The sequence below is a fragment of the Coptis chinensis genome, chromosome 5, assembly GCF_015680905.1.
Source record: "Coptis chinensis isolate HL-2020 chromosome 5, ASM1568090v1, whole genome shotgun sequence".
Lineage (NCBI taxonomy): Eukaryota > Viridiplantae > Streptophyta > Magnoliopsida > Ranunculales > Ranunculaceae > Coptis > Coptis chinensis.
In genome coordinates, this window is record NC_141460.1 from 76411471 (window position 1) to 76424935 (window position 13465).

The window sequence follows — 13465 nt, forward strand, 5'->3', positions numbered from 1 at the left end:
TCTATAGTTAAAACTTTATATGAAAACAAATCAATTACATGAAAACGGGACGAACTATTCCCAGTATAGTAGTATCTTTGAGTAGCAAACTTATAAATTTATTTTAAAAGCTAAGCATTTTCTCATATGGTATGTCCATATTCCGAATAGTTATGAAGTGGCATGATTTGTTTCCAGTTCAAAACTTTGAACCTTCCACAAATTCCAACCTTTCTGTTTACTCACAAAAAGATGCCAAAATTGTAGTCCTCAAAAGTCAAAAACAAACTGCGTGTGTGTATCTTGGAGATATCGGAAGATTCAGAACTTATTGTTTTCCAATGCATGGAATTAGCCAACTAATTCGCACACGTATTTCCGAAAAAGCATACTCAATTCACACCATCGAAACTTACAAGTGTAACAATCCTAATGGTGTTGATATTAAGTATTAACTAAGTCTCTACATGCACCATGCTATTTAAGGTGACCCTTATTCTCATTTAACTCTCACTAGCTAACTCTCTCTAATTTGCTTTTGTTTCTATTCCTTCATATTTTGTTTGTTCAATGGAGGAAGAAGGGATTGAAGAAATAGATCAAGAGAAACAAGAACAAAATACTGAGAGAAGTAATGCAAGAATAGAGGTACAATTTTTTTTTTGGTAAGACACTTAACCGGTACGATTCGTTTGATGTTGAAACTGGTAGGATTCCCGGCAGTCAGACTAGTTCTCATCAGGTAAATATTGTTGTCACTTTTTTCTTTGTGTAAAATGAGAACTTATAATCCGTCCACTTATTTTATTAAATAAATTTTGTAGGTTATTGATTGGTCAAGTTTATTAAAGTTGGCATTCCAAAGCATAGGAGTGGTGTATGGTGACCTTGGTACATCAATTCTATATACACTTCCAGGAATATTTCCTCATGGTGTGGAACACCATGATGATATCTTAGGTGTATTGTCTTTGATCCTTTGGGCCCTCACTTTAATCACCTTGATCAAGTATGTCTTCATTGTTTTGGCGGCGAACGACAATGGCGATGGTAAGATTCATCTTAAACTGAGTTTATATATTTACTCGCCATCGTGTTAATATTGGCGTTTGTTCACCAAATTTGTTTATTTTCTTCCAATGTCGACATTTCGGACTAAAAGACGTGTCTTTGAGTCATAGCAAAAAAAAAACAGCTTGAAATTTCTAACCAAATGAAAATCAACTGGACCTAGAGCCAAATTTTGGTTTGAACTGACATGCTATAATTAACTTCTACTTAGTGGAAACTGTTACATCAATCTAGTTGTGGACTACTGGTAAAAAAATTCAATGTACATTTACAATGAAAATAATTTGGGGAGATTATGATCCACACCCAGTCAAATTGTACCCATGCCAAGTCTATGACAGTAACTGTGAACTCCACACTTTATAGTATATCAACTATACACACAAATCCAAAAAGTTGTTTTTCATTTGGGATGAGAAGTTGTATACATTTCTCAGTGGTGCTAACCAATTGTTATATATGTTTCTGAGTGTTGCAGGAGGTACATTTGCATTATATTCTCTTATATGTCGTTACGCCAAGGTTAGTTTATTACCAAACCAGCAAGTTGAAGACAAAGATGTATCGAATTACCAGCTTGAAATACCAAACCATCGTCTAAATTGGGCTTCCAAGGTGAAATCAGTGCTAGAGAAAATCCAGATTGCAAAATACTTACTCTTGTTTACGACTATGGTTGGCACATCTATGATCATTGGTGATGGCATCCTCACCCCATGCATATCAGGTACTCAAATTATGTACATGAAACACTGCTATAGTACGTCTATCAATGTGCTATGGTTAGTAATCATTTGAGAAGCAATAACACAATGAATTCATCATTGTGCACGATGAAAGGTACATACAACATTAATATATGTTTTGTTAATCTCTAATCACATTGTTATTATTTCTGTGCAGTGCTATCTTCCGTGAGTGGCATCAGAGAAGCTGCTAGCTCCCTTACCGGCAATACTGTCATGTGGATATCAGTTGCAATATTATTCCTACTATTCCAAGTTCAGAGGTTTGGTACAGATAAAGTAGGATACAGCTTCGCTCCTATACTCACTATTTGGTTCGTGTTCATTGGAATTATTGGTTTCTACAAATTTTTGAAATATGATCCTGGTGTAATAAAAGCCATAAACTCAATGTACATCGTGTGCTACTTCATAAGGACAAAGAAGGATGCTTGGATTTCTCTAGGAGTTGTCTTGTGCTTAACAGGTACATGTATAAACCAATATATTTCTTCCTATTATAGAACATATGGATTGTCTAATATTGCACATTCGTAATGGATGGAAAATCTTTAAGGTGTTTCTTGTTGGTTTGTGTATAAATGCATATACAGTGTTGTATCTAATTAGTGGGAGGACTGCTGGAAAATCAATATTTTGGTATATAAAATGTTGATATCAGCATTTTTCTGCTTCCCACGTATTTTCCAGAACACAATCTCCAAGCAAATCAACATCCTCTAACAATTTGAAGCCTCTTTCAAGTCTGATTCTCAACTCCATGTTCTTAGGATCTATAAGTTTAGGTAGCTTATAACTCATTGAATACTAAAACTAGAAATAAGAAGTGAATACTAAATACAACTCTTTTGAAATTGAGGTTGTGGTAGCTCAAGATAGCTCTGTTGCACGCATGTCAAGTGTTTCCATTGAGTATAATTAATTATGTTTTGCCAATGCATTGAAGGAAATTCCAAAAGAAAAGTGACATAGTTGTGTTGGAGTTATCCCTCACATGAGGAGGAACTGAAGTTCGGCCTGCATGAAGAATGTTGAGCACACCCTGTGCTCAGTTCGGTCTTGCATGAGGCGCGACATGCGCCCATGCCTTGCTCGACATCCAGGAACTTCAGCATGCCATGTGCTCAGATTTGCCTTGTTAGAAGCGCGACCTACGCTCGTGCCTTGATGGACTTCCAGTAGAGTGAGCGCACCCTGCGTTCGACTTGTGCTTGCTCGAGGTGCACCCCGCGCTTGAGTCTATTTTCAGAAGAAGTCTAATTTTGTGGACCGTGAGTTTGCAATAAGAGTTAGAGTTTTTTGCAAAATCTAACAACCCAGAAAACACACGAGAGGCAGCACAAAAGTCAGAGAAAACCCAATCTTGAAAGCTATCAAGATTGAGAGATAACCTTTACAGAGAGACAACTCTGTAAAGAGATAAGAGTGATCTAGTAAGGTGAGAGACTGAAAGGAGAGATTGTAATCTTCCTTCCCACTTTATAAAGAACTAGCTCTTGTGGAAGTAGGCACCATTGGCCGAACCACGGTAAATCTTTGTGTTGTGGTTTGCTTTAATTCTGCTTTACATTATTATTTATTGTTAATAGTTGTTTAGCGAGTTGGGCATGTTAGTATAGGTTGTAGTTGATATTTAGAATTTGTCTGGAGTTAAATTGTGTTCAAATACAAGTTATCTGTGTAGTGGGGGAATCGATTGGTATTGGTATAAACCCCAACAAGTGGTATCAGAGCCAAGTTAGATTAGCCTAGGGTGTTATCCAAATCTTGGTTGGAAGGTGTTTGACAAAACTCCTGAGAGAAGATTTGAGTTTAAATAACTTGTAAAGATGGACAATTCCGTGAACACTCGCATGACGAGTCTGAATATGAAGAACTACACCATCTGGAAAGCCAAGATGGAAGACTTGCTATACTGCAAGGACTTGGCACTACCCATTGAGAATGAGGGAGTAAAACCAGAAAAGACTGATGAGGCTGAGTGGAAAAAGCTTGACAGAAAAGTGATTGGATACATTCGGCAGTGGATTGACGACAGTGTCTTTCACCATGTGTCCCAAGAGACTACATCCTTCAGTTTGTGGAAGAAACTCGAAGACCTCTACGAGAGGAAATCGGGTGGAAACAAAGTGTTGGTCGTTAAGAAGTTTGCCGACACGAAGTACCAAGAAGGGTCTTCAATGTCTGAGCATCTTAACGAATTACAGAATACCATCAATCAGATGCATTTGATGAAGATTAATTTGGGAGACGAAGTTGAGGCTTTGTTTCTATTAGGCTCTCTACCAGAAAGTTGGGAGACATTAACAGTCTCTCTACACGGAGCAGCCAAGGATGGAATCTTTACCATGGAGATGGCTACCGCGTCTTTGTTGAATGAGGAGACTAGAAGGAGTTCAAAAGGCAGCTCCTCTCACTCAGAGATCCTTTTCACAGAGAAACGGAGGAGAGGTAAAAGCAAAAAACCATCTCGTTCTAGAGGTGATGACATAAGCAAATCTAGGGTTGAAGCTAGAACTCCTAAGACAGAGAGACAATGTTACTATTGTGCCACCAAGGGCCACTTCAGATGTGAGTGCAGAACACTGAAGAGGGATGAAAAGAATAACTGTGTACATGAAGACATGGTGTAGAGGAACGGAAACACAGGCAGGGATACTACTACACTAGTCAACGATCTAATGGGAATTATGTCAGATTGTGGTGTGTGCTGTCTTAGTACCTCATGTCAAGATACAGAGCGGGTGATAGATACAGGAGCATCCTATCACGTCACACCGCACAGGGGATTCTTCACTACCTACAGCTGTGGTGAATATGGTGAAATGAGGATGGGTAACAATGGTGTCTCGATGATTATAGGCATTGGAGATGTTCATGTAGAAACCAATGTCGGCTACACCTTGACACTCAAGGATGTAAGACATGTCCCTGACATACGGTTAAGCCTAATTTCGGCTGGGAAATTAGATGACGATGGCTTTGTAAACTCGTTTGGTAACGGGGTATGGAAACTGAGCAGAGGTTCCATTGTAGCAGCCAGAGAGAAGAAAACTTGCTCTCTTTACAAAACACAAGATAATTTGTGTAAAGCAGAAGTGAATGCGGCAGAAGAAGAAGCTTCCTCCTAACTGTGGCACAAGAGACTGTGTCATATGGGCATAAAAGGGATGGAAGTTCTTGCTAAGCAAAATGCATTGCCAGATCTTAAAGGTACACATTTAAATACATGTACTCACTGTTTGGTAGTAAACCAACACAGGGTGTCTTTCCAAAGATTCCCGTCTCACAGAAAGGACAATGTCCTTGAACTAGTGCACACTGATTTATGTGGTCCTATGAGAGTAAAGTCCCACCAGGGAGCTTTGTACTTCTTGACATTCATTGATGATACTTCAAGAAAGATATGGACCTATAGTCTGAAGACCAAGGATGAAATACTTGGCGTGTTTGAGAAATTCCACAGCATGGTGGAAAGAGACTAGGAAGTTGTTGAAGTGTATTCGCTCAGATAATGGGGGTGAGTACATTGGGCCGTTTGAAGAGTATTGCTAGAGTCATAGGATTCTTCATGAGTAGGCCGTTCCCAAGACACCGCAATAGAATGGATTAGCAGAGAGAATGAACCGTACCATTGTAGAAAGAATGAGATGCATGCTATCTCACTCTAAGCTACCTAGGACCTACTATGTAGAAGCAATATGTACCGCCGTACATGTGATCAACCTATCGCCGTCGAAGCCTCTGAATAGTGACTATCCAAAGAGAGTATGGTCAGGCAGAGATGTTGATTATAGATAGTTAAGGGTATTTGGATGCAGTGCATTTGTGCATATTCCGAAGGATGAGAGATCCAAGCTTGATGGCAAAGCCAAGAAGTGCATTTTTCTGAGTTATGGAGATGAAAAGTTTGGTTACAAACTCTATGATCCGATTAACAAGAAGGTAATCCGAAGTCTAGATGTTGTGTTCCTGGAAGACCAAACCATAACAAACTTTGAGGAGGGTGAGAAGCTACAGGTGTTCATCAATGATCTTGTTAATTCAGAACCAGAAGTTCCTATTGTGGAACGTGCAGAAGGTATTGAGAATGCAGAGAACCATGAGTTTGAAGCTCATGATGAGAATCCTATTGCTCATGATGGGATAAAACCTATTGGTATAGAAGATGCAGATGAGATGCATGAACCACCACCAGAGCAAGCAGAAGTGCATCCTCCTGAGGCACCAGTAGATGGGGCAAAGAGGTCAAACAGAGAGAAACTAGCTTCAACCAGGTATCCACCACATATGTACGTGCTACTATCAGATGGTGGAGAACCTATATACTATCAAGAGGCACTTAAAGGTACAGACAAAGAAAAGTGGTTGAAGGTCATTCATGACGAGATGGATTCTTTGTATAAGAATCACACTTATGAGTTAGTTGAGAAACCGCAAGGACAAAAAATTCTCAAGAATAAGTGGATATACAAAGTCAAGCATGAGGAGAACAATCCTCACCCAAGGCACAAAGCTCACCTTGTTGTGAAGGAATTTGGTCAAAGGAAAGGTATTCACTTTGATGAGATTTTCTCTCCTGTAGTGAAGATGACTTCTATCCGGGTGGTATTGGGTATGACTGCAAGTATGAACCTAGAGGTTGAGCAGCTAGATGTTAAGACAGCTTTTCTTCATGGAGACCTTGAAAAAGATGTCTACATGGACCAGCCAGAGGGGTTTGAGGTCAAAGGCAAGGAGCACCTAGTATGCAAGCTGATAAAGAGTTTGTATGGGTTGAAGCAAGCACCGATGCAGTGGTACATAAAGTTTGATTCCTTTATAGGGAAGCAAGGATACAAGAAGTCTACTTCCGATCATTGCGCGTTTGTTCAGAGATTTCCAGATGGGGATTCCATTGTGCTATTGCAGTATGTGGATGATATGTTGATAGTTGGCCCAAACATCAACAAAATATCTAAGTGAAGAAAGACTTGAGTAAGTCCTTTGAGATGAAGGATTTAGGTCAATCAAAGCAGATACTTGGGATGCGGATCACTCGAGATAGAAAGAGTGGGAAGTTGTGGCTTTCTCAAGAAAGCTACATTGAGAAGGTGTTGAAGAGATTCAACATGGATCAAGCCGAAACCCGGTCCGGTTTGTCCGCTTGGTTTACCCGTTCATGACCAAAGAGATGTGTCCAAAGGGTGAGCATGAGCAGAGTCAGATGGAAAAGATTCCTTATGCATCTGCAATGGGCAGCTTGATATACGCAATGGTGTGTACAAGACTAGATATTGCTTTCGCCGTAGGCGTTGTAAGTTGCTTTCTGTCAAATCCGGGGAAAGAGCATTGGGAAGGTGTTAATTGGATATTGAGATATCTCAAAGGCACCTCCAAATTGTGTTTGTGCTTTGGTGGAAGTAAGCCCTTACTTGAAGGCTACACTGATGCAAACATGGCAGGTGATGTTGACTCAATGAAGTCCACCTCCGGTTATCTGGTTACTTTTGTAGGGGGAGCAGTTTCTTGGCAATCAAAGTTGCAAAAGTGTGTTGCCCTCTTCACTACAGAAACCGAGTATATTCCAGCCACTGAGTGTTGCAAAGAGTTGTTATAGATGAAGAGGTTCTTCGTCGAACTAGGGCTAAAGCAGAAATAGTTTGTAGTTCTATGTGACAGTCAGAGCGCCATCCATTTGAGCAAGAATCCGAGTTTTCATTCTAGATCCAAGCACATACATGTGTGTTATCATTGCATTAGAGAAGTACTCGAAGACAAGCATTTGTGTATCGAGAAGATCCATACCAACAAGAACGGGTCGGATATGATAACCAAAGTCTTACCAAAGGTAAGTTTGATGTTTATTGTGCTATTGCCGGAATGGCAGCACACTCCTCCTGTTGATTTGGAAATTTCATGGAGAAAGCCCCCATCACTGTTCGGGAGGGGGAGATTGTTGGAGTTATCCCTCACATGAGGAGGAACTGAAGTTCGGCCTGCATGAAGAATGTTGAGCGCACCCTGTGCTCAGTTCGGTCTTGCACGAGGCACTGCATGCGCCCATGCCTTGCTCGACATCCAGGAGCTTTAGCACGCCATGCGCTCAAATTTGCCTTGTTAGGAGTGTGACCTGCGCTCGTGCCTTAATGGACTTCCAGTAGAGTGAGCGCACCCTGCACTCGACTTGTGCTTGCTCGAGGCGCACCCCATGCTCGAGTCTATTTTCAGAAGAAGTCTAATTTTGTGGACCACGAGTTTGCAATAAGAGTTAGAGTTTTTAGCAAAACCTAACAACCCAGAAAACACACAAGAGGCAGCACAAAAGTCAGAGAAAATCCAATCTTGAAAGCTATCAAGATTGAGAGATAACATTTACAAAGAGACAACCCTGTAAAGAGATAAGAGTGATCTAGTAAGGTAAGAGACTGAAAGGAGAGATTGTAATCTTCCTTCCCACTTTATAAAGAACTAACTCTTGTGGAAGTAGGCACCATTGGCTGAACCACGGTAAATCTTTATGTTGTGGTTTGCTTTAATTCTGCTTTACATTATTATTTGTTGTTAATAGTTGTTTAGCAAGTTGGGCATGTTAGTATAGGTTGTAGTTGATATTTAGAATTTGTCTGGAGTTGAATTGTGTTCAAATACAAGTTATTTGTGTAGTGGGGGAATCGATTGGTATTGGTATAAACCCCAACAAGTTGGTGGCTGCCAATCCTCTGCTTTACCATTGGCATTTAAGCCACTGTTGCTCCCGCTCCATTAAAAAATGCGACAGTTGTGTCACATATTAAGAATGAATTTAAATTCCAGTTGTCATGTTGTGTGACATGTTATATGAGTGTTTGGGATTTGCTCTTTTTTTTGCTCTGATTCTATTGTAATTTTGGCTGTGATCAACGAGAAAACAGGTTCAGAAGCTTTGTTTGCTGATCTGGGACACTTTAATGTCCATTCAATTCAGTTGAGTACATGCTGCCTTGTTTTTCCATCTATTGTGTTAGTTTATGTGGGTCAAGCCTCTTATCTTCGAAAGCACAATCTTGATGCAGGTGCTGCCTTCTACAAGTCTATTCCAGGTAAATGGCGATACTCAACTTGGCTTAAGTGCATAAGAATAGGATCGTAGAATTTTCATTTAACATGTTGTGTATATCATTGTGGTGCAGGTCCATTATATTGGCCAATGTTTGTGGTGGCTGTGTTGGCTACAATCATCGCTAGTCAGTCATTGATTTCAGCATCCTTCTCTATCGTCCAACAGTCTCTTGCACTTGGGTGTTTTCCACGAGTGAAAGTTGTACATACATCTTCCGAATACAAGGCGCAGGTGTACATACCAGATATTAACTACGTACTTATGCTGGCATGTATAGGAGTAACTCTTGGGTTTAAAACCACATTGAAGATTGGTAATGCTTATGGTAAGTATCCACATAGTCCTTTGTTGCATCTCAAATTCTCAATTACATAATGGAAATACGAAGTTGTCTTACAAAAATCTAGAAGTTTTTAAGGTACTAATAGTCATGGAATGGATATGTTCACAAGAAACTTCGAGTTTGTGTTGGAAAAAGAAACAAGTTTTTATCTTTTCTCCATATATTGGTAGGACAAGCATAGCATAGGACAGTAGAGTTTGAGATGCAAGTAGTGTGCTTGTTATTATAGTTAATGCTTACTGCTAATTAGGCTTCTAAGACACCAACTTTTATAAACTATATGACTCTTGTTATTCATTAGGATTGTCGTCAGCTTGTTCTTGTCCTTTTTTCTTTCCTAGACCAGTAGCGCTTAGTCTTACTCCTCTTGTGCATATATGTATGAAGAACTCATTTTCGCTCTCTTTAATATTTCCTTTCTTGACCTATGCAGGGATTGCTGTGGTTTTTGTTATGACACTCACATCAGCACTACTTGTCCTTGTGATGGTCATGATATGGAAGGCCAATATATTCTTGATCATTACATGTGTTTTAACAATATATCTTTTCGAGCTACTCCTCTTAAGTTCAATTTTGTACAAGTTTGTTGAAGGTGGGTACCTTCCCTTGGTTTTTTCTGTGATCCTCACTGGAGTCATGTACACATGGAATTATGTGTACCGAAACAAGTATATGTATGAACAACATAACAAGGTTCCAATAGGCAAACTCAGGGATATTGCCTGTGATCCAAGTATTCAATGTCTTCCAAGTGTTGCCTTGTTGTACTCTGAACTTGTACATGGTATCTCCCCGATTTTCACCCACTATGTAGCCAATGTTCTAGCATTGCACACGGTTCTTGTATTTGTATCCATAAAGTCTCTGCCCATAAGTAAGGTTCCCGAAGAGGAAAGGTTTTTGTTCAAAAGGATTGGCCAACGAGATATTCCTATTTTTCGGTGTGTGGTGAGGTATGGGTATACTGATGCGCAAAACATGCATGATTTTTTCGAAAGCTTGTTGTTGGAGAAACTAAAAGAGTTTATAAATGAGGATGTTATTAGGTTGTACTTACCAAAAAGTAAAGGAGATACAGAGAGCCTACCTGTAATGCCACAAATCAACAAGGAAGAGGCAGAAAGGGTGGTGCAGTTGGTGGACAATGAGTGTCAAAATGGTGGTGTAGTATATCTAATAGGTGAAGTTTAAGTGGTGGCTTCGAAGGGATCTGGTTTTGGAAGGAGTGTAATGATTGATTATGCTTACAACTTCATGAACAGATGTGTAAGACAACAAGTTGAGGTGTTTTCGCAAGCGGTTGTTGAAGGTTGGGATGACTTATTAACTTTAGATAGGAGTTTGATAGTCTTGGAGCTTTATTCAAGTTTCACAAGAACTTAATGGATGCCTTCCTATTTTAGTGGTTTTTGAAGTTGAACTTTAATTTTGTGGGTATGTATTCGAAGTTTACTAGGTTGAATTCTGATTACTTTTGTTAGGAATACATTATGAAAGACTTGCTAGTTTTGTTTCAAATCTTTCGTTTTGGATCTTGCTACTTGCTAGTTGCTTCTTGATGATTGAGACACCAACTGCTATCGTCTGGCAAGTAGATTAACGTCGTTTATAACATGCCTTAGGGGTTTCAGCCTTCAGGTCAGGTATGGTAGGCGGTGAAGTGGCCGCTTACATGGAGCAAAGGGACATTCAAGTCTTCATAGAGATGGCTCTTGTCATCCCGTGCCTGTGATGGCGACTGTTTAGGTGGTGACTGACATGTCATGTTTCATTGTTAACACTTAGAGCATCTTTAGGAGTGATATCAACCTAGCACCAAACAAAATTTTCAACTTCAGGAGAGCTACATGTTGATGAAAACACCAAAAAAACACCAAACCAAACACCAAATCGGCCAATATTTGGTTCCAGGTTTGATGCTGTATCAAATCACTCACGCGGTTTTCCCAACACCACGTGGGCTTGGGCTACTAAATGGGCTTCTATGGCACGGCTTTGGCAAAACCGCGTGGACTTGGGCTTCTATGGGTGCGGTGTTGGCAAAACCACGTGCGCTTTTTATGAAAATTAGAATTGTGGTGCATAGAACTCGAAAAATTATGAGTTTTGCATAGAAGTTAAGAAATTAATAATTGTGCAATTGAAGAAATTAATAATTGTGATTCAAAATTGAAAAAATTAAAGAAATTAAAAACCTATGATTATGATTATGATTATGATTATGTAGTCCAAAATCTATGATTATGATATAATCATATAATATAAAAAATGATCCAAAACCTATCATATTACATCAAATTTATTTAGCTCTCTTCCTACGCCCCTTACCACTCGATCCCTCTCCTCTCTTTATTTGGATATTCCTAAGCTGCTCCTCTAAGTCCTAACCTGAGAATCAAGATCTTCACTGTCTGCATGAAAGTTAACTACCTCAGCCTGAAGTTCCTCATATCCCTAATGTTGTTGCATGTACACTTGCTGAATATCCTCGTACGCTTTTCGAGTCTAGTCATACGCACGTTGGGATTGTTGATATGTCTGAGAATATGCCTCCTCCCTTTCTTGGCTATAATGATACACGGCAGTCCTCATCCCATCAAACATACAAATCTGGTTCTCATATCTTTCCCGAATCTCAGCCTGAAAATCCAAGAAAATACATTGTGAGTACATATTATATATATAATTAATAAAAAAATAAAATAACTAAACTCACCGTGGTATACTGATCAATCTGCGGCTCTAACTCATGGCAACGAGCACGAGGCACCTCAGGAATGGAAATGTAAGTAGCCTCCCCATCAAGTCCACACACGGCAAACATCTGAGGATTACTGGCAGTCACAAGAGCTGGATGATATGCATTCAAAGGTTGTGGGTTGTAAACAGGCTGTGGTGGATGAGAAATACGTAGCTCACGTCTCATCCCTTCCAGGCCCACAAACTCGAAGTTGCTATCCCGACCAACAGGGGGTAACAACGGACCCATGGAGACACGGTTCCACCATCTATAATACTGATCAGCAATCTGCTTAACAACAAAAGAAGACGCATCTGGCCAAGGACTACCATTGGCATGAACTTCATGAACTTGAATTCTACCCCACGACTTCGCATCACTAACATCTGGCATGGGAGCACATCAAACTCCATAACGCCCACCATCCGCCTCCAACATCCGCCAGCCAAGCACCAAACCATACCATCCGCAGCGCGGCAAACACAACTCTGTGATGTGACAACACACAAGCATGCTGCACAACTGGATCGTCAAAGGCAGTAGTCAAACGCCAAGGTCTCCACTCAATAGATGACAATGATCTAATATCAATCTGAGCACGAGCCATACATACATTATTTCTAATCTGCCCCCTGTTACGAGTCAAGTGAGGCCCTGACCAACTACCAAATCTAGGGCGAGTATCAACAATCATGTCTATGTTAGGACAAAGAGTTCGAAAGTACTCATAAAACCAAATCTTTAAAAGTCCTGTGAATCCTGCAATCTGAGGACTTCTACTTCCGAATGTTTGTGAAGCTTTATCTAATGCTGCTATCAATGTGGCATATACTGAGCTACCCAGGTCATAATCTCTCATAGCATGCAAATCAGATACATAAGCATAATATCCCAATCGTACTGTAGAATGACCATTGGGAAACAGAATATGCCCAATAAAAAACATCAAAAAAGCCCTAACATATACATCAGCACCCTCACTACCAGGTAGAATAGTCAAAGCTAACTCCGCTCGTGTATCAGGATCTAAGAGGAGATCCATATATGCAGTCTTAATATGAGATAAATTAATACCATAAGAATCATAAGCATCCGCACCCAAACGAGGAAAACTCATAAGCATACTATCCATATTCTCATAATTTATATGAAAAGGTATCGGTTGACCTATACCGATACTCAACCCAGAAATCATAGTGAAGTCTAGTGGTGTGAACCCTAACTCCGCACAAGGAAAATGAAATGTATGAGTTCTACTCCACCATCTTTCTACTAAAGCTATGACCACTGCCCAATCAACCTTCTCATAATCCATATCAACCAAAAGACCCAAAGGTGTATACAAAATACTATCTCTATTATGTACAAACTCATCCAAACTCTTAATAACCTTCCACCACTCTCTAACACCATGTAAAGCCGATCTAACTCGGTAGTCAATAACATGTTGATATTATGAAAAAAAATAATGCGTATAAGATAAATAATTAATTGGTCCAACT

General features: G+C 39.8%; 1 protein-coding gene and 1 pseudogene across 1 annotated transcript; one reads left to right on the forward strand and one right to left on the reverse strand.

The window, feature by feature from the left end:
* The first annotated feature begins 453 nt into the window (after window positions 1–453).
* On the forward strand, window positions 454–10550 carry LOC147498983 (potassium transporter 5-like; annotated as a pseudogene).
* A 1156-nt stretch (window positions 10551–11706) lies between these two features.
* Window positions 11707–12242, reverse strand: LOC147498984 (uncharacterized). Its single transcript, XM_086559090.1, has 2 exons — window positions 11940–12242; window positions 11707–11863 (listed from the first exon to the last, which is right to left on the reverse strand). The coding sequence occupies exons 1-2, from the start codon at window positions 12210–12212 to the stop codon at window positions 11729–11731; spliced, it is 408 nt and encodes a 135-aa protein (XP_086415216.1). The 5' UTR covers window positions 12213–12242; the 3' UTR covers window positions 11707–11728.
* Between the last annotated feature and the right edge of the window lie 1223 nt (window positions 12243–13465).